This window comes from Xenopus laevis, chromosome 1S (genome assembly GCF_017654675.1).
Source record: "Xenopus laevis strain J_2021 chromosome 1S, Xenopus_laevis_v10.1, whole genome shotgun sequence".
Classification (NCBI taxonomy): Eukaryota; Metazoa; Chordata; class Amphibia; order Anura; family Pipidae; genus Xenopus; species Xenopus laevis.
The window spans coordinates 120001454-120024241 of record NC_054372.1 but is presented as its reverse complement, the minus strand read 5'-3'; the positions used below and the strand labels follow the sequence as shown (position 1 = coordinate 120024241).

General features: G+C 37.3%; 1 protein-coding gene across 1 annotated transcript in view; it reads left to right on the top strand.

The window, feature by feature from the left end:
- The window catches only part of trpm3.S (transient receptor potential cation channel, subfamily M, member 3 S homeolog), a 186209-nt gene that overhangs the window by 92563 nt on the left and 70858 nt on the right, over window positions 1–22788 (top strand). Inside the window, exons 3-6 of the mRNA XM_018243848.2 lie at window positions 2607–2808; window positions 6515–6728; window positions 17591–17715; window positions 20447–20618. Coding sequence (XP_018099337.1) covers window positions 2607–2808; window positions 6515–6728; window positions 17591–17715; window positions 20447–20618 — 713 coding nt within the window. The remainder of the gene's footprint in view (window positions 1–2606; window positions 2809–6514; window positions 6729–17590; window positions 17716–20446; window positions 20619–22788) is intronic.

Below are 22788 nucleotides of genomic sequence, written 5' to 3'. Positions count from 1 at the left end.
TAACTTGATACAGATTGTGACCAATCTTAGTTTTTTTACATAAAAAATAAAGGCATAGAAATTACCATAAATAAGACATAGAAATAACCAGTATGAGTAGGATTCCCAGTAATAAAGCTTGATGAATCAAACTTTCATGTAATGCTTTCTGGAATCACAGTACAGTGGAGTTGCTTTATCATGGCTTGAATGATTATGTAAATGCAGGTGCACAATCCATGCACACAGCACAATTTTGTTGCCATTCCCAAATGCGGCAGTTTACAGTTGCCTCTAATGAATGCAATACATGTAACAGAAAAAGAAGAAACAATAAAATAATTGACTGCTGCCTGGTCTATTTACCAGATACAATGTCTGCAATCCTTAATGTAGAGAAGCTAAATAGAGTATGCAGCTGTTTTCTTCTAAATATTCTGATTCATTTAAGGTTACTAGATCATCTGAGCAAAGGAAACAAATGAAATTAGCCAGGCTGCATTGATTGAAATCTGTTTGAATTTTGACTTGATGAATCGTATAAAGCCCAGCTGTGTATATTTCAATTTGTATCCTCTGGTTTTTCAGTGATCTGGCTACCCTAGGTGAAGTACATTTTTCTATGCTGTATGATGATTCAAGCACAATCACAATTTCAAGAGAATTATTTATTTGGGTTCTTTTTTTTAAATTGGTTATTGCTTCCTTCACGATGAGTAACTATTGTTAGTTTTTAACTGGTAGATCAAGGAAGCATGCAATCGTGCCCAGAGAGCAGTATTTCTAAATGTTTTCATTATCAACAGTGCTTGAAAATATGAATTATATTTGTTTGAAAGGAGAGGTAATTCCATTAGCTTTTTGTAACATCAATCATTGGTCCTACTGAATGTTTCTGTGGATATGCACTGCCTCCTTTAGTTGCCCATCAGATCAGGGGGAAAACTCATTTCATATGAAGATTCAGTTGACCAAACATGATTGTTCCCTATTCAACTGTGTTTAAGGGCAAGGGCACTGTGTAAAAACATTTTTAAAACTTCTACCTCTTCATAAATCAAGTAGAAATAAATCCAAGCCTTAAAAGGATACTAAAGCTTTATAACCTATAGCTACAGTACAGACAGTGATGAATAGGTTAGCAAATAAAATGTCTTTAAAAAGCACTATTAATAAATACAAATAAACAGCAGAAGAAGTTTCAATAATACATGAAAAATGTAAATTTGTGAAACAAACAGTTTTGCACGATGGGGGCGGTTGAATCAAATTGTATATGAAGGTGAAAAGGCAACAGTAACCGAGGTTCAACTTTACAGGACAAGCTTTCAAAAATATATCATAAAGCACTTCGTAACATTAAAAAGTAGAGTCTAGAAACTGATTCAATGTATTTTAATGGGGAAAACAAAAAAGAATTTAAAAGTAATACTGTCATTTACTCCATAGGAAACAAAATAATACTTTTTGGAGCAAGCTGTGCAAGAACTTCAAGTATTTATGTCACAAGACAGACATACAGATTGACAGGCAGACAAATTATAGATAGATATAATGAGAATATAATTCATTTTAGAGGGTTCTTGTAGACGTAGCCCTATGCATTAAAGGGCATGTAAAGCTAAAAAAATAAAATCATATTTTTACTTTCTTTAATGAAAAAGAAAACTCCAATATACTTTAATTTCATTTACTGCTGTAGATAGGAATTGTCAGACGGTCCCTAACTGCCGAGCAGGGAAACAATCATACTTATGCCTTATTCTATTTTAGACTTTACATGCCCTTTAAGGGCATTTTTGTAGCATAATCCTTTGAACCTAACCTTTACTGCTAACTAGTGTGGCAAACCCTATAAACCCGGCAGTGCCCTATCACTTCCACACTACATTCACATGTATGGAAGTGTGGAAGGGAAACCAAAGCACCAGAAAAAATGAAACAAACACTGGCCAAATAACTGGTTGTATTGATTAAAATCTTATTCAGGACACATTGCACTGCAAGGCAGCAATGCCAACTCATTCACCTTGTCACCCATATGTATGCTTATTAGTGTAATAGAGCTGGTTTTATGTTTTGGAGAGCTCCCCATTCAGTCATTTTGGGTGCCCGCATGCACAAATAGAATAAAGTCTGTAAAAAGTTTGAAAATAACAAAATAACAAAATCCTATTATGTTGAGAAATTGAAGATTGATTTCATTTAAGCTTGGTGTACAGATATGGAATCCGTTATCCAGAAACCTGTTATCCAGAAAGCTCCGAATTACGGAAAAGCAATCTCCCATAGGCTCCTTTTTTATCAAAATAATAAAAAGTTTTCAAAATGATTTCCTTTTTCTCTGTAATAACAAAACAGTACCTTGTACTAAGATATAATGAATCCTTATTGGAAGCAAAACCAGCCTATTGGTTTATTTAATGTTCACATGATTTTCTAGTAGACTTAAGGCATGAAGATCCAAATAACAGAAAGATCTGTTAGCCAGAAAACTCCAGGTCCCGAGCATTCTGGATAACAGGTCCCATAGCTGTATTGTATAATATTCTACATGCAACTGAAGCTAGAATCCCAGCTGTGTGTAATGCTGAAGCATGCCATTTATTGTTTTGCTCCTGTTGTAGGTGTTGCTGTGGGCGTCTCATAGGACAACATGTTGGGTTGACTCCAAGTATTTCCATCACACAAAATGAGAAGAATGAAGGCAGGCATCGTAATGACATCCAGTACGAAAAGTGGTCGATTGGAAAACATACTCAGCTCAGTCCCACTGATGCTTTTGGCACAATAGAATTCCAAGGAGGAGGGCATTCCAATAAAGCCATGGTACTTTCATTGTTTATATATACAGTATGTCCAGCAATGTAGTCCTCTATTCCTCTATTTCTCTTTTTTTTCACTGAATATTATCAGATATTATCAGAGTTGCATTTATATATATATAAAATTAAGAATATTGTAAGTCACCAAGGAGCTCCATGACCATATATAGTGAATAAAGTACCCCCTTTTGTAAAATATAAGGATATTATAAGTTACTGAGGAGTTTCATGACCATATAAAAACACGAGGCCGAAGGCCGAGTGTTTTTATACAGGTCATGGAACTCCGAGGTAACGTCTAATATCCTCATATTTTACAACTGGGGGTACTTTATTTATTATAATACACAAATTTCAATGAGTCATGTGACAGAAATGACATCAGAACTCACTGTTTATAACTGATGACATCAGAACTCACCGTTTATAAGGATATAATTTACAGGATATTCTTGGCTTTTGTGTATTATATAGTGAATAAAGTACCCCCTCTTGTAAAATATAAGGATATTATAAGTTACCGAGGAGTTTCATGACCATATAAAAACACGAGGCCGAAGGCCGAGTGTTTTTATACAGGTCATGGAACTCCGAGGTAACTTCTAATATCCTCATATTTTACAACTGGGGGTACTTTATTTATTATAATACACAAATTTCAGTGAGTCATGTGACAGAAATGACATCAGAACTCACCGTTTATAACTGATGACATCAGAACTCACCGTTTATAAGGATATAATTTACAGGATATTCATGGCTTTTGTGTATTATAAAGGCATACATCTGAAGACTGAGTGCTATTATACTGTACAGGTCATGGAACTCCAAAGTGACTTCTAATATCTTCATATTTTACAACAAACGGTACATTATTTATTGTAATACACATGTCTCAGTTAGTTTTATGACAGCTTTACTCAATTAAGATTTGATTATAACTAATGACATCATGAATCACCATATAATTTACAGGATATTCATGACTCTTTTTTAACCCCATCCATTATATATATATATATATATATATATATATATATATATATATATATACAAACGAAGGATCAGCACTCATCAATATGCTGTATCAATAAAAGAGCATAATTTCACAAATTACAGAGAGTGCTGATCCTTCGTTTGTTTATATTATAAATCCTTGATCGTGCACCTCTTGCAACAGTATGAGTGTGGGCACTTCTATATACTATATTGCACTTCAAGCTTCCAGACATAAGGGAACCAGTCCTCACAGTATCACTTCCCACTCACTTATTTGCAGACAAATTAAGGTCAGAATCTGATCCAAAGCATAAGATATACTGCTGTGCTATTGCCTAGGTAGCACGACCCCCCACATTCAAGGAAATTATAGGATATACTTCCTGCTGTTTGGTTGCTAATGGTGATTAGATCAGTAGGAAAATGTGCATTATGTATTACATGTACTTTTTGGAGGTTTACTCAGTATGTTAGATTTTTTTCTAAATCTGCATTTCTTTAGAAATATCATGTGATAAAAATGTATACACACATATACCAAAAACAAAAAGAGTATCTTGCTTATAATTAAAAATGGAAGAATAGGTTTATTTCACAGGCCAGATGTAGAGTAGAGACATAAGTAAATATTGCCCTTTTACAGCTCTTGCCTTGAACCACCATTTTGTGATGGTCTGTGTGCTGCCTCAGAGGTCACCTGACCAGAAATACTACAACTCTAACTGTAACAGGAACAAGTATGGAAGCAAAAGAGAGACCTTTGTCTGTTAATTGGCTCATGTGACCTAACATGTATGGTATGTTTGGCTTGTTTGCATGCACTGTGAATCCAAGGATTCCAGGGGGTGGCCCTAATTGATTACCCAATGGCACATACTACTAAAAAAGTATATTATTATGAAAATGGTTTATTTACATGAAGCAGGGTTTTACATATAAGCTGTTTTATGCAATATATTTTTATAGAGACCTACATTGTTCAGGGGTATAGTTTTCCTTTAAGCATATTAGGAGAATAAATAATTGGTTTTTTACTACTCACTGATAACTTTGTTGTTATTGAAACACTGTTGAAATAATAATGTTTCAACAATTTTAGTAAACTTTTACTAAATGTGACTACATTTCCAAAACAGCAACGCTCAGCATTATTTAGAGGCAGATTTACTTTCCTTCAAGCATCCGAGGTCGGCTATAGATGAATGAAAAATAGGTTTTCTGGTCTCACTTGTTTTCATAGCCAATTGCTAGATCAATTGCTCTGGCCACCTAAAACTTGGTGATTTTTTTCTTTCTTGTCAAAAATTTGCTCAAGGGGAAAAATGTAAATGTGCAGCAAGCTGAAGCAATGAGTTTAGGCAATCACACCTTTTTTTCGGGGGGTGCTCATAGTAAGTAAATTTGCCCCTCATTTTTGCTGATGGTTGCGGTTTTGGAAACATAGTCAAACCTAGTACAAATGTACTAGAATTACATTATTTCAATAGCGTTTTAATTGGTGGGTAGTAAAATACCAATGATTTCTTCTTTTGCTTTGCTTAAAAAGTATTAGAACATCCCCTCATGTGGTCTGGCAAATAAGTACGAAAGGTGTTCTGTCAAAATTCATTACAAATAAATGCTGGATTAAGGTATATAGTGCAGCACTGACAGGAGCAAGGGAGCCCTGAACTTAAAGCCTGCCATGAGCAGTTGCACCTTGCAGAAACTTGTATGTCCTGAATGGCATGCAAAGTAGGGTTGTTTCAGGACATAGTCTGTGCTTAGGAACACAATTGTTCTGTGCTGCATACTGAGAGAATAGAGACAACCTTTTTGGTGGACAGAGTTATGCCTATGGGTGTTGTGATCAAATTTTAGGGTAGCAAGGTGCAAAAATGCAAAATAAATGGTGCTTTATGACTGTATTGTGGCACTTTCCACATTACCTCACTGTTTATCAACCCAGAAGTTTTATACATTCAACCAATTTTGCTTATAAAATTATACTTTACTTTTAACTTACTTATAACAGCATGGCCCATAATGTTCTCAGTCTCATCTGGATGAAATGTTGGCCTTGACAGACTTGAATTGCTTTTCCAGGCGCATTTCATATTTTATGTACAAATTTACCTCCATACTAGTTTACTTTGGCATGTGTTTATAGTTGTCTTGCATCCATCCCACACCACCACTAGATTTAGAAATGGACAATTAAGTGACCTAGTAATTAATATATAAGATAGATAGATAGATAGATAGATAGATAGATAGATAGATAGATAGATAGATAGATAGATAGATGATAGATGATAGTAAATAAAACAGTAGTTCTACCTGATGGTTCTAACTGTGGATTACTATCATTTGATAGCAGAGTCAAATAATTCCACATGTTAAAGTGCAAAAATTGCATGTGAAATGATGTGAAGTTTCAGACTCAGTACCAATTATGTACAGGTAATAGGTAAGTGTTCAGTAACTAAACAGAAATTGTAGTTAAAGGAAATGTCTGTACTCCGCACTAAATAAAATGTAATTTTTGGGAAATGGTTCACAGAAATGAATGAATAGTAAACACTTCTTAAAACCACTTCTAATTTTTGCCTAGAAAGCAGAACAATCCCTTATACAAGCCAGACAGAAACTGTGGAGTGTATCTGAAATGCCCATGACATGATTATATGTACATTATGTAAATATATTGTTTTATTGTTTTCATTTAACAGTATGTACGGTTGTCTTTCGACACAAAACCTGATCTGGTGCTGCACCTTATGACTAAAGAATGGAAGCTAGAACTTCCAAAACTTCTCATATCTGTCCATGGAGGTTTGCAAAATTTTGAACTCCAGCCAAAACTGAAGCAGGTTTTTGGGAAAGGCCTCATCAAAGCTGCTATGACAACTGGGGCATGGATATTTACTGGAGGAGTTAACACAGGTGAATAGCTACTAGCAATTTTTTTATTAGTTCATTAATCATACAGTATAAACACATCTGCTCAACGTTTATCGTTTAGTTAGGTAATGTCTTTGTCTTAAAATTCTAAACAACTAAAGAGAAACATTTGTCAAACCCCCACCATTTATTCCTAAATTCTGTATAAAAAAACTCCACCCTAACTTAGTCACACCTAATAGTACAGGAGAAAGGATGTACAGAATGTATTAACTTCATTTATTCAATAGAGAGATTTGCCCCTCTATTCCCACAGAGGGAAGTAAGCATAAAAATAAACCATTCTTTGTTGACACTGTATAATTACTTGTGTAAATTAGGATTTTTTTAATAAATATGTGTGGGAGATTTTTTTACAGTAATTTTTTTAATTTATATCAAATGAACAGCACTTTCTATTTTAACCCTTTAAGTGCCAGCAGAATTTCACATTTTGGTTACGCGAAATGCCAGCCATTTTTTAAACATTTGTGCTCTCTCACTTTAGGGGCATTTTCTGAGGGGAAACCTATAGTTTACCTAGGAAAACTATACATTGTTTTTTTCGGGAGAAACTGAGCTTTTTAAATGTGCCTGAGTTTTCATCTATTTCCACCTCTGCAAAAAGATTTTTAGCGCTAAATACAAAAAAAAATGAAAAATTTCTATTTTTCACAATATATGAATTTATACCAGAAAAATATTTCATTTTACGAATGAAAATCCAACTGATTTGGAAAGCCTCATATCTCTCGAACGTGCCAATACCAGATATGTATAGTTATAGGCAGATTTAGGACTTCTGTACAGCAAAAACTGTCGGCAGTATATTACCGAATTTTGAAAGCAGAAGGCAGAAAATGGCATACTTCAGATTCCAAGGCCACAAAATCCTGAAACATTAGGTTTACCCCAGAAACCCATATATTTTTGAAAAGTACACATTCTGCTGATTCCAAAATGGGTAACTATGTCTCTCTACTCCTAACTACCAAACATCAAAGCTTGTCTGAGCGTAGTGGTTTTTATAAAAATGTATCAAAATTCTGAAAAATCACTTCAAAGGTTTTATTTTGCTGCTCCGCATATCCCACACTGTAATAGGTACCAAGAAAAAGCACCCTGAATATGATTGTCAGGGGTCCACTGAACAGTTCGATGCCCATTGTGCATAGCTTTACCAATTTATCTGGCATTTACAGACCCCAATATGAAGTTAGCACATACAAATTGTCCAGGACTTTACTTCAGCTACTGAAAAATCAACACATTGACTGCATTTTTTGTGGGGTAAAAACACAAAAATATATGTTTACCCCCAAAAACCATATATTTTTGGAAAGTACACATTCTACCGAATCTAAAATGGGTACCCATGCCTTTCTGCTCCAAACGACCGAGTCGCAAGGCTTTCCCAAAATTGACGGTTTTGGTGAAATATCTGAAAATCGCCTCAAAGCTTCAACTTTCCAGCACCCTATCGCCCATGAATCATTACTTACCAAGAAAACGCACCCTAAATATTATTGCCAGGGGTCCACTGAACAATTTGGTGCCCATGGTGCATAGGTTTACCAAAGTATCAGGCATTTAGAGGCCCCAAAATGAAGTTAGCGCATACAAATAGTCCTGTGGGTAACTTCAGCTAATGAAAAATCCACACATTGACTGCAATTTTTGTGGGGTAAAAACACAGAAATATAGGTTTACCCCCAAAACCATATATTTTTGGAAAGTACACATTCTACTGAATCTAAAATGGGTACCCATGCCTTTCTGCTCCAAACGACCGAATCGCAAGGCTTTTCCAAATTTGTCGGTTTTGGTGAAATATCTGAAAATTGCCTCAAAGCTTCAACTTTCCAGCACCATATCACCCATGAATCATTACTTACCAAGAAAACGCACCCTAAATATTATTGCCAGGGGTCCACTGAACAATTTGGTGCCCATGGTGCATAGGTTTACCAAAGTATCAGGCATTTAGAGGCCCCAAAATGAAGTTAGCGCATACCAATAGTCCTGTGGGTAACTTCAGCTAATGAAAAATCAACACATTGACTGCATTTTTTGTGGGGTAAAAACACAGAAATATAGGTTTACCCCCCAAAACCATATATTTTTGGAAAGTACACATTCTACCGAATCTAAAATGGGTACCCATGCCTTTCTGCTCCAAACGACCGAGTCGCAAGGCTTTCCCAAAATTGACGGTTTTGGTGAAATATCTGAAAATCGCCTCAAAGCTTCAACTTTCCAGCACCCTATCGCCCATGAATCATTACTTACCAAGAAAACGCACCCTAAATATTATTGCCAGGGGTCCACTGAACAATTTGGTGCCCATGGTGCATAGGTTTACCAAAGTATCAGGCATTTAGAGGCCCCAAAATGAAGTTAGCGCATACAAATAGTCCTGTGGGTAACTTCAGCTAATGAAAAATCAACACATTGACTGCATTTTTTGTGGGGTAAAAACACAGAAATATAGGTTTACCCCCCAAAACCATATATTTTTGGAAAGTACACATTCTACCGAATCTAAAATGGGTACCCATGCCTTTCTGCTCCAAACTACTGAGTCGCAAGGCTTTTCCAAATTTGTCGGTTTTGGTGAAATATCTGAAAATTGCCTCAAAGCTTCAACTTTCCAGCACCATATCACCCATGAATCATTACTTACCAAGAAAACGCACCCTAAATATTATTGCCAGGGGTCCACTGAACAATTTGGTGCCCATGGTGCATAGGTTTACCAAAGTATCAGGCATTTAGAGGCCCCAAAATGAAGTTAGCGCATACCAATAGTCCTGTGGGTAACTTCAGCTAATGAAAAATCAACACATTGACTGCATTTTTTGTGGGGTAAAAACACAGAAATATAGGTTTACCCCCCAAAACCATATATTTTTTGAAAGTACACATTCTACCGAATCTAAAATGGGTACCCATGCCTTTCTGCTCCAAACAACCGAGTCGCAAGGATTTCCCAAAATTGGCGGTTTTGGTGAAATATCTGAAAATTGCCTCAAAGCTTCAACTTTCCAGCATTATATCGCCCATGAATCATTATGTACCAAGAAAAAGCACCCTAAATATGATTGCCAGGGGTCCACTGAACAGTTAGGTGCCCATGGTGCATAGGTGCAGCAAAGTATCTGGCATTTAGAGGCCCCAAAATGAAGTTAGCGCATACAAATAGTCCTGTGGGTAACTTCTGCTAATGAAAAATAAACACATGGACTGCATTTTTTGTGGGGTAAAAACATAGAAATATATGTTTACCCCCCAAAACCATATATTTTTGGAAAGTACACATTCTACCGAATCTAAAATGGGTACCCATGCCTTTCTGCTCCAAACTACTAAGTCGCAAGGCTTTTCCAAATTTGTCGGTTTTGGTGAAATATCTGAAAATTGCCTCAAAGCTTCAACTTTCCAGCACCATATCACCCATGAATCATTACTTACCAAGAAAACACACCCTAAATATTATTGCCAGGGGTCCACTGAACAGTTTGGTGCCCATGGTGCATAGGTTTACCAAAGTATCAGGCATTTAGAGGCCCCAAAATGAAGTTAGCGCATACAAATAGTCCTGTGGGTAACTTCAGCTAATGAAAAATCCACACATTGACTGCAATTTTTGTGGGGTAAAAACACAGAAATATAGGTTTACCCCCAAAACCATATATTTTTGGAAAGTACACATTCTACTGAATCTAAAATGGGTACCCATGCCTTTCTGCTCCAAACGACCGAGTCGCAAGGCTTTCCCAAAATTGTCGGTTTTTGGTGAAATATCTGAAAATTGCCTCAAAGCTTCAAATTTCCAGCATCATATCGCCCATGAATCATTATGTACCAAGCAAAAGCACCCTAAATATGATTGCCAGGGGTCCACTGAACAGTTTGGTGCCCATGGTGCATAGGTTTACCAAAGTATCTGGCATTTAGAGGCCCCAAAATGAAGTCAGCGCATATTCAGCTACTGAAAAATCAACAAATTGACTGCATTTTTTGTGGAGTCAAAACACAGAAATATAGGTTTACCCCCAAAGCCATATATTTTTGGAAAGTACACATTCTACCGAATCTAAACTGGGTACCCATGCCTTTCTGCTCCAAACGACTGAGTCGCAAGGCTTTCCCAAAATTGGTGGTTTTGGTGAAATACCTGAAAATTGCCTCAAAGCTTCAACTTTCGAGCATCGTACCGTGCATGTATCATTACCAGCATAAAGCATCCTAAATATGAATGTGGCGGGGTCTACTAAACAGTTTGATGCCCAATATGCATAGATTTACCAAACTATGTTGCATACAGAGACCCCCAGATCCAAATAGGGCATATGAATTTTCATGTATGACACTCAATATAAGCACCCGGTATGTGTATTATGTGCCATGAGACCCCCTACCAGTATGTAGACCCTAGAAAACCATACATTTTCCAAAAGTACACATTCTGACGAATCTAAAGCAGGTAATTACATCTTTCTACTGCAAACTACCAAACCGCAAAGCTATGCTAAACATAACGCTTTTTTTGAAATTTCTAAAAATAGTCACAAAGCTTGCATTTTACCCCATTATATACCCCACATTTTGTAACGTACCAGCAAAAGGCACCCTAAGTATGAACGCCAGGGGTCTACTGAACAGGTTGATGCCTGGTATGCATAGATAAACCAAACTATGTCGCGCACAGAGACCCCCAAATGAAAATAGTACATATGAATTTTCACGTATGACACTCTGACTTCTACAATACAAGCACCCGGTATTTGTATTATGCACCATAAGACCCCCTAACAGTATGGAGACCCTATAAAACTATACATTTTCCAAAAGTACACATTCTGACGAATCTAAAGCAGGTAATTACATCTTTCTACTGCAAACTACCAAACCGCAAAGCTATGCTAAACATAACGCTTTTTTTGAAATTTCTAAAAAATAGTCACAAAGCTTGCATTTTACCCCATTATATACCCCACATTTTGTAACGTACCAGCAAAAGGCACCCTAAGTATGAACGCCAGGGGTCTACTGAACAGGTTGATGCCTGGTATGCATAGATAAACCAAACTATGTCGCGCACAGAGACCCCCAAATGAAAATAGTACATATGAATTTTCACGTATGACACTCTGACTTCTACAATACAAGCACCCGGTATTTGTATTATGCACCATAAGACCCCCCTAACAGTATGGAGACCCTATAAAACTATACATTTTCCAAAAGTACACATTCTGACGAATCTAAAGCAGGTAATTACATCTTTCTACTGCAAACTTCCAACCTGCAAAGCTATGCTAAACATAACAGTTTTTATGAAATTTCTAAAAATAGTCACAAAGCTTGCATTTTACCCCATTATATACCCCACATTTTGTAACGTACCAGCAAAAGGCACCCTAAGTATGAACGCCAGGGGTCTACTGAACAGGTTGATGCCTGGTATGCAAAGATAAACCAAACTATGTCGCGCACAGAGACCCCCAAATGAATATATAGCAGACAAAATTTCCATGGGCAAAACAAAGTAACAAAGAACAGAGCCAAATGGTATAAAATCAGTAAAATCCAACAAAAACACAAAAATCTATGGATTTTTTTTTAGCCTAATGTAATTAGCAGTCAGAATCAAAGTTTGATTATTTTAGCATGGCTAAATAGGTTTTACGGATAGAAATAAGCGAACAACACCTACACAAAACTGAAAATGAAATAAAATGGCTAAACATGCAATAAAATGTCTAAAAAATCACCAATATCACTGAAATTGCAATATAGTCATCGAAATAACATACAAAAGGTATTGCGCAGTGCAATTAGCAAATACGCTATTCGCAATGGCAATAAAACAGTTTTTACAGCCAAAAAAACAGGCAATGCAATAAAAGAAAAAAAAAAACACAAAATAATGTATGTGTGCGTACAATATGCAAATTGTGTGTTGTATGTGTGTTGTATGCGTGTTGTATGCGTGTTGTATGCGTGTTGTATTCGTGTTGTATGCGTATGCAAGCGTGTGTAAGTGCTGCGAATATGTGTGACCCCCCCCTGATCCCCCAAAATTGAATGTATGTGTGTGTAAGTGTGAATGTAAGTGTATTAGTGCAATAAGTGTGTGTTTGTGTGTGGGGGGGGGCACTTACCTGGGGTGGCAGGCTGTAGGTAGTCCAGGAGGCTGACTTGGAACATTTGGAGACGTCTTCTTTTTTGGCCCTGGTGAGTAGGCGGGGCTTGATGCTCAGGAAGCGCAGGCAGCAGCAGGGCACCTCGATTTTCCTTGCCTGCTGCTGCCTTGGGGCCCCTGGGCGATCTCGCCCCAGGGGCCACTCGTTCCCCACTTCCGCTCGTTGCCTAGGGGCTGGGGGACGAGTTGGAACGGAGCGAGCGGCTTTACAAGCCGCTCCTCCGTTCAGTAAATGCAGGCAGCAGCAGAGCACGCACATTTCGCGTGTCTGCTGCTGCTTTGGGGCCCCTGGGCGATCGCGACCCAGGGGCCCATCTTTCCCCACCTAGGCTCGTTGCCTAGGGGACGGGGAAGCTACCTGGGCCACTAAGAACGGAGCGAGCGGCTTGTAAAGCCACTCCTCCGTTCTGAAAGTGCAGGCAGCAGCAGGGCACATATGCTGCACGTGCCTGCTGCTGCCTTGGGGCCCCTGGGCGATCGCGACCCAGGGGCCACTTGTTCCCCGCCTAGGCTCGTTGCCTAGGGGCTGGGGAACAAGTCGGAAACGGAGAGAGCGGCTTTACAAGCCGCTCCTCCATTCAGTAAATGCAGGCAGCAGCAGAGCACGCACATTTCGCGTGTCTGCTGCTGCTTTGGGGCCCCTGGGCGATCGCGACCCAGGGGCCCATCTTTCCCCACCTAGGCTCGTTGCCTAGGGGACGGGGAAGCTACCTGGGCCACTAAGAACGGAGCGAGCGGCTTGTAAAGCCACTCCTCCGTTCTGAAAGTGCAGGCAGCAGCAGGGCACATATGCTGCACGTGCCTGCTGCTGCCTTGGGGCCCCTGGGCGATCGCGACCCAGGGGCCACTTGTTCCCCGCCTAGGCTCGTTGCCTAGGGGCTGGGGAACAAGTCGGAACGGAGAGAGCGGCTTTAGAAGCCGCTTCTCCGTTCCCAAACCTGCAAATGCTGCAGAACGTAGAATCTACGTTCTGTGGCATTTCAAGTTACTTTGCCACAGAACGTAGATTCTACGTTCTGTGGCACTTAAAGGGTTAACCAACAGTTATAGTTTGCTCATGTTTATAGTGAATACATTATCAGACACACTCAGTACAGTAGCTCCAGATTATAAATATATAAATGCAAATTGCAATAGATAAAGTGTTCTGGGAAAGAAATAAACAATATTTAACTTTCTGTTTAAAAGTTGGCCAAATAAAAACCTTTTTATAAAATTTTGGCCTGTAAATTCAACATTCGGTTAATAACAGACTTTGTACACACTTTTTAACTACAGTAGCTTCACAAAGGGAATTATTGTGATCTCTCCAGTTCAAAAAGATATCAACTGTCCCCCGCATTAATCCTCAGATTGATGTTAGACCCAGAAGGAACTGTTCAATGTGGCTACTCACCTAAAGCAATACAGTAACTTGAACTGCAAATTTTCAGCAGAGCGGAAGGTACATTCACTACCATCGGAATCAAAGCTAATCATAATTCCAAAGGTTTCCAGGTTACGTTTGTTTGGTGAAAGAATTACATCAAGCAAATAAAATAGTCCATCATTTAAAACAAAAGTCTACCTTTTATTTTCACGAGCAACATGGCCACAGTCACAATGGAAATGCCTTATATAAAACCATCTCCAGTATCGGCTTTTAGACAGTTATCCATTTATACTTGCTATTGCAAAAATCCAAATAAGGTTAGCGTCTCAATTATGGGTCTGTTTATTAAAAGTCGAGTTTCTCTGATCAATTTTTTTAAATGAAAAAAAAACCTCAAATTTTTAGAGATTTATTATGGCCAAAGCAGTCAAAATCCAAAGTCGAAAGTACTCCATCTAAAAACTTGAACTTTTTTTGAGCAAAAAACATCTTCACATGCTTAAAGGGACAGCTGCCATTGGATTTTACATGAATTTGTCAGGTTTTAGATGGAGTATTTTTGGATTCAGACTTTTAGCAGCTTCTGGGCATAATAAACAAAAGTGACAACTCGTATGAAAAAACTGGGCAATAAAAGCTGCCAAGTTTCTTTAGAATTCAGTAAGAATTGTCTCTGAAGATTTAAAGCAATATTATTTTACTATTTGCCAATTTATTAATATGGTTGAGATTTTCTGCCTCATTGAAAACGAATGGAGCATTGATTTTTCTGTACAAGTTTTTTATTCAATATGCTACTGCTTGAGATTTAAAAATTGGGTCGCAGAAAAAGAGCTGTGTGAGTTTTGTTACAATTTCTTTTCCCAGGATGACATTTTTCTTCCTCTGTATGGCTTTATATGAATAAATGTATGCATATGTGTAACTATAGCAAGATTTATGACAAATTAGGATTTACGTTTGACTATTCAATTTGCTGTTTTTTATTTCTCTACTTTTACCTTTACGGTACTTTTGTAGCTTTATTCTTGCCGGTAGCAGCCTTTTTACTAATGTAATGTCTTCAGTTTATTCCTTTATCCGAGTTCCCAGTTGGTATCTAGTACAGCTCAGTAGCAATGCTATGCTGACTGATGCTTGACACTGAAAAGATGATAAGACAACAAATAAAAACAACCAACCAATGTAAGACTAAGCTAAAAGCAATACATAAAAATGATGACAAAACAAGATCAACCCCTTTCACTAGAATCTGGTTTGTACAAGGTCATTGTGCCTTTATCATTGTGTAGACACCCTTCATATCCTAAAATTGTTTTATTTCAAAAGAAAAATGTGTTAATGTCAGTTGTTAATCTTTTTTTGACATGTCATTTGGGATCCAAACTGTACCTACATGCTGTAATTAATATTTGAATGTGACATGAACTCAACAAAAACATTATCAAGTTTTACCCAATTGACACTAAACGTCTATGTTCAATTAATCAGTGTATTCTCAATAAACTGCAACTCTCCCCTGTGATACTAATGAGTTCAATAGGATATATACTATATACAAACTGAGACAATACAATATGCCATTTACCAGGTTGGTGCTCCTTTATATCAGAACAACACACATTAATAAAAAAAAAAAGCCAATTTTTATATTTAAATAAGATATTTTCAGGGTGAACATTTCACAATACTTATCAGACATTTTTATAAAATCCACTATACAAACAGATTATGTGCCAGCATTTCTCTAAAATTATTAAAAAAAATTTTATAATGTGAATTTGCTGAACATAGAACTTAGTGGAATAAAACACTTTTTTTATCTATATAGGGTCACTTCCGCATACTTCCCCTTATAAATCCTTGACAAATGGACTCCTCAATTGACCCTTCACCTTCAGCCATCCCATTGAACCCCATTGTTACATACCATAATGAAACACCAGGGGCCAGGAATGGTTAAAAAATGGCCACAGCATTTATTGACATTTTATCAAATAAATAGGACCTTGCCAGCCTCACTCCAAGGCAATATTCTAAATCCAGAATTCCATAAGAGATCGCTACTATGCTCTGCCGTTCCTCACTTGAGATCAGCACTGTTATTATATCCACCACTGAGTATTAGGCGGCCTCTACCTACAGAGAGGATGGCCCCAAACTCTGCTACAAGCAGGAGCTGCATCTCCTACCATAAGAGAAGTTCAGCAGCCCTGCTGTTGGTCCGGAATCTGCAGCGTGTTTATGATAGGAAATCCAAGCAGGCTGTCACCTAGCACAAGCAGTAGTGGAGTATATACCAACCTACTGTGCAGTCACAGGAGAGAACATCCTTTCTCCCTCTTCTAAATGTACCTGTGCAGTACTCTGGCAAGGTCCTACCACTGCTGTGACAAATAAAAACTTAAAATATATGATCATATATCCACTGTTTTGATCCAGAGGAAGGCAAAAAACCCAGCCCGAAGCCAGTGCCAATTATGCCTCAAGAGGGAAAAAATTCCTTCTTGACCCCAATGGCGATCAGAAACATCCCTGGATCAAGTGTTTGACATTCATTTAACATGAATAATAACATGCAAACTCTCTCATATGTATACCGTATAACAGTACCAAAACCACATTATAACAGTACATGCAAGAATACATCCACATTTGCTTACTAATAGATAATATGAGAACATAAAGAAAAACTCCTGACATTTCACAAAATATGCAAAAAAAGGGGAGGGTTAGTGGAATGTTTCTACCTGCTCAGAAGAAGGAAGTGAACTGCTTCTTCCTAGGGTTGCCACCTTTTCTGGAAAAAGATAACGGCCTTCCTATATATTTATCTTTTTTCCCTACTAATAACATTGGAATCAACCATTATTTTTACCGGCCAGTCCGGTAAAATACCGGCCAGGTGGAAACCTGCTTCTTCCCCTGACATCACATTCCTGTCTTTCTCCGCCCCCAGCCTGGCTTTTCCCTGCCTTAACTCATTCCTTCTCACCCAATCACAGCTACATCTGATTCTGCCAATCTCAAAACATAAACTGGCTGCTGTCACTCGGATCCCATGTCATGCAGCCCCTGTGTTACTCGTCTCACACTTTGTGCTTTCTCAAGAGTGTAAGAGTGCATGTTGGGCAGTTCCTAAAAACTCCCCAACATGGAGGTTAAATGACTAACCCAGCATGCTGGAAATCAAAATTGATGTTACCATTAATTTATTCGAAAAAATATGGAGAGTCATTTGGTATTTAGATCAGTAATCAGCTTAATATGTTTTTCCTTATTAAGGTGTTATACGACATGTTGGAGATGCTCTAAAGGACCATGCATCAAAGTCAAGAGGGAAGATATGCACTATCGGTATTGCACCTTGGGGAATAGTAGAAAATCAAGAAGATCTAATTGGGAAAGATGTAGGTCAATGTTGCTTACAAATAGAATTCCACAAATTAAAAACTGTAAATATATGCTGTAATATTTATCTCTATAAATTGTTATGTAAATAAATGTGTTTTTAATCTTTAAATGGGAACTCCACACAAACATAATTTTTTGAAAAGTAAACATAATTTCCAGCAACTTTGCAGTATACATCAATTAAAAAAGATGCAGCCTTTTCACGATTTTTAATGGTTTCTGACAGTTCCCTAAGCCTAGCCCCCAACTCTCCTGCTGATCTGTCTGACTACTTTGCTGAGCTGTCTGACTACTGTTACTTTGTATCAGCAGCCAGCTGTCCTCAGCCTGCATCCTCCAAACCCCACAATTCCCTGCACACGTGATTTCAATAAGGAACGGAACATCGCAATGCATTGTGGGTTATGTAGTTGCTGCATGCTGTCTGTAAGCTGTGGAGTAGTTGTTTCAATTTGTAACATCAGTGTTTAGACCCTCTTTCCCTGCCAGGATTTCAAATGATGCAGAAAGAGAAGAACTCTTAAACAGCTGGATTTCAGCATAGAAAATGGCATTTATTTATACTTTTTGAAGAAACAGGTAACTGTGATGGGTAAATTAGGGGTTTCTGTGTTATGTGGGCCTCTTTATCAAATTTTGGTTTGGAAGCCGGAGTTCCCCTTTAAAAAACATGTGGCCAATTTACTAACATGCACTATTAAAATGAATAAGTGCAGCTGCCAATAACAATCTGTTTGTGTTTATTTATTGTTGTGTTGTGTGTTTTTCTATGTTGATTCAAGATGGTATTTTGTCATTCAACAGTCACAGGCATATTAAACAGGTATTTAGATTTTAAAGCTCATAGGTTAGTTGTAGTTGAAGTTAAATGCACTCCTATAAAGCGCATGCAATATCAAGTCAAACTTTTAGCTCTAAAATGGAATTTTTTTCTAAAAGGGTATTTATCCAAGAAGAAAGTTCTATATATTATCCAAGCAGCGAAGAGTAAGGAGGGGGAAGCATAAAACAGGTTGATTCTGCCTCAGGAGACAGAAGAAAAGTCTTGTTTGACCTTGTTTATTGGTGTTTGAACCAGATGGTTGAAGAAAGCTAATTATCTGATTGGGAGTAAGGATGACATTTATGTTACCCAAGATGCTAAAGTGCCTTATGTTTCATTTTATTTTTAATTCTGAGCCAATGTTTGTGCATAATATGTAAAATTTGTTATATATAAATATATTTATATGGTTTATGTCTGTCATATACCTGTGAAATAATTTTGAATTAGAAGTCACATTTTCATTTTTGTTTAACCATATTTTACTTGTCTACCAACTGGTCTGTGTTTGGAGGAGTCTTATATAACGCATTATTTGCGCCAAAACACGTACATCAAAAATGGCAGATCTTTTCAAATAAAAATATTATGCGTTCTAGAAATGGTGCCAAATAATTTTGCCAGCATGAGCACTATCTATCTCTATATCGACATGGTTCACATTTTTGCTTTATATTTTCTCAGGCAATTTATAAATGGCAACAGTACATTGTCATTAATGCAGTTAAGTGGTGCAAAATGGCAGTATATATTTTAACAGGCAGCAACAAATTTAAATGGCATTTTTGCCCCGCAGGGAAAAATGGTTAACAGTGTTTTTGAATACATGCACCACTTAAACCAGTAATGTGCTCAAACTGTTTATTTGAATATGTTTATTAAGTGCAATACATCCTCAGTGTTGGCTATGCATGGAGCATATTAATATTGTATTGTAATCATTTCAGCTGTAGACACCATGAGTGCACTCTGCATTCATTTAGTTTTCATTTATTCTTATTTTGTTCCAAATGATACTGCTTTATATGACTCTCAGCAAACTGCCTATCTACAAAACCATAATAGATTACACGGCTGAAAACATTAGTACTTGCTCTAGGCCAGTGTTCTGTAGCAGTTTTTTGATCTGCCTCTAAGCTAAAAGTGAGTCCAAATATTATTTTGAAAGGATAGGACGACTGAACAGTTTATTAAGTTTGCTGTTATGCTCCATTAATAACAGCAATTAACATAATAAACAGGAAATTGATTCTGGAAAAGCTGTTATGACTCAGGTATACAGACTTGCTGCTAACACGTATCCATGATTATTCTCTCAAACTCAACAGACTTTTTCCTATCATTCCTTAAAGAAGCAATGCTATAGGACTCCTGAAACTCAAAGGGCCAGTACATATGTTTACAATATATATAAATTCATATAAACAGTATATTCAATAGAGAATGCATTGAAATTGGCTCTACCTATATATCTAAATGTATGTATCTAAAGTTATGTTATTGTTGTATTTAGTAATTTAGGTTGAAAAAAAGTCACACGTCCATCAAGTTTAACCTTTTAAATCCATATTTAACCTGCCTAACTGCTAGTTGATCCAGAGGAAGGCAAAAAAACCCAATTGGAGCCTCTCCAATTTTTTCTCAGAGGGGGAAAAAATTCCTTCCAATCGGACTAGTCCCTGGATCAACCTGTACTATGAGCTATCTTCCATAACCTTGTATTGCTAAAAAGCCAGCCAACCCCTTCTTAAAGCTATCCAATGTATCAGCCAGTACAACTGATTCAGTAAAAAACCCATCTTCACTGCATCACTGAATCATGATTTAAAACATCAAAACAGTATACTGTGTCATATCTAAATAAAGGTAGAACAGTGTTTTATTTGTACCTTTCATCCACACAGGTTGTTCGTCCCTATCAAACAATGTCCAATCCCATGAGTAAACTCACAGTACTCAACAGTATGCACTCACATTTCATTCTTGCTGATAATGGGACAACTGGTAAATATGGTGCAGAAGTTAAACTGCGTCGGCAACTGGAAAAGCACATTTCCCTTCAAAAAATTAATACAAGTAAGTTGTCACAGTTTTTTTATGTACTAATGTAGAAAGAGAAGTTTTTGTGTTTTACTTCTGCAAGCATTGAAAATCAATACCTATCAAGAGATGTCTACCCTCCCCAATGAGAAATGATTTATGAGTCTTATGAGTGCAAGGTCATATTAGAATGAACTGGAATCAAAGACAGGCATGAAATCTGGATTCTGGTTTCTTATGCTAGGCTTGTCATTTGACACTGCCGCTACATCTTCATTTCATAATAGTGTATAGCGTTGCTTTATTTGCATCTTTTAAAAAGGCTCATTCTTTAGTGGTTTCTTGTTGAACAATTCTAATAAATATTTTATTACTGAATGAGCTGATTCATCATTATCATTGAAGTGATGCTTGATAATATTCCACCTTCCATCTGTAACAGGATTTACAGGAGTACCGAAATATTGCAGAAGATAATAATCAACACATGAAATATATGGAGTGTAAAAACATTAATCAATTATGAAATGTTAGCTTTTTCAGACATGTACACAGTGTTGGACTGGGATGCTAGGGGCCCACCAGAAAACCTTAGACTGTGGCCCACTTTCCAAACTATTGTTCCTGCTCTCTTCACTCAACCTCTTTATTCTCCTAGTCTTTTATCTCTACAATACTATACTCTATTCTTCCATTATTATGCCTCTTAAAGAAATAGGAAATGACCATGAAATAGGCCAAATGGTTAGAAGCAAGAGGCCCACTGACACCTGGGCCCACCGGGAGTTTTCCTGTGGGCCAGTCCGACACTGCATGTACAGATCTATATAGAATATATAGGGTTTTTCAAGGATCACCAGTAGGCAAGACCTTTTGTTTTTGAAATTTCTAGCAGCATCTAGAGATAGGCAGTCCTTGAAATAGGCAAAATACATGATAAAAATAACACTATATGAAATAAAAGGTGCATATATATTGCATATATATATATATATATATATACATACATACAGCACATATTTGGGAAATGTGCTTCTGAAGCATGGCACACATCATCTTGTTGGGTATATATATATATATATATATATATATATATATATATATATATATATATATATATATATATATAGTCATACAACATAAGGTTTATGTATTATTGTGTATTCATTTCTATGAAATGTTCTCTTTAAACAAACAATTCTTCATTTAAACTGTTTTGTATTAATAAGCCAAAACCTTGATGTTACTTGAGCATGAATACATGTTGATGGTAAGGCTATAGTAAAATGAGTGGCACCATTACACTCACTAGTGGCTTTACCCCAATATTTGCTCCAGATGAGACCTATGATTCTCAGGGGGTGAGCCCAAGCAACAGTGTGGAGGCAGGGTGTAATACACTGAAATCAGTAGTATATTAAAGAATGGGTGCCAGTGGTTCTTACACGTCATCCAGAACTGATTTATTAGAACAGTCCACAAACGGGAATGGTAATGGTACAGAGCACAATCAGTGAGAGTAGTCATTGCATACTCACAATAAGGACCAATAGAAGAGTCTTCCCTCTTGTAGCACTTTAGAGGGGTATTTATCAAGCAGTCCACCAAGAGTTTCTCCCTAAAGTCCTAAACACTGGTTCCCTGACTAGGCAACAATGCCCATGGGAATCTAATCCCTTTTAATAATCCTTGGTGGAGTCAGGGGCTGCTCATTACAGGTAGCCCTATATCTTTCCTAGAGAGATGTATCACAGGATCTATCTACCCCTTATTAGTCATGCACTAATGATGGCTCCAGTGGGTTTTTCTCTTCCCTTAGAAGAGTCCTTGGCAAAAGCCTCTGGCAAAAAGTCCTAAGATTATATCATAAACTTGGGAAAGCTAGGGGGTCATTCTGTGACTCAGGAAGTGGGGAATTACTCCCGTCCAAAGACTAAGGGTTCCCTTGGTGACCAATCCTTAGGGGAATGCACTATAAATGGGGAATACATTTATTAATACATTTTACATAAAGACCATTAACAGATCCCAATTTTCTGCATAATAGATCCAATAACTGTGATGGATTTTTGTATATTAAACCTAATGGAAAGTGATTGTTTGCCTATTACTTTTAATGCACAAACACACTTCTCAGTTTTCCATGCTGCCCAGATTAGGTAGAGTATTGCTCAGATTGAGAAAGGGATATAGCCTGGTTCACATC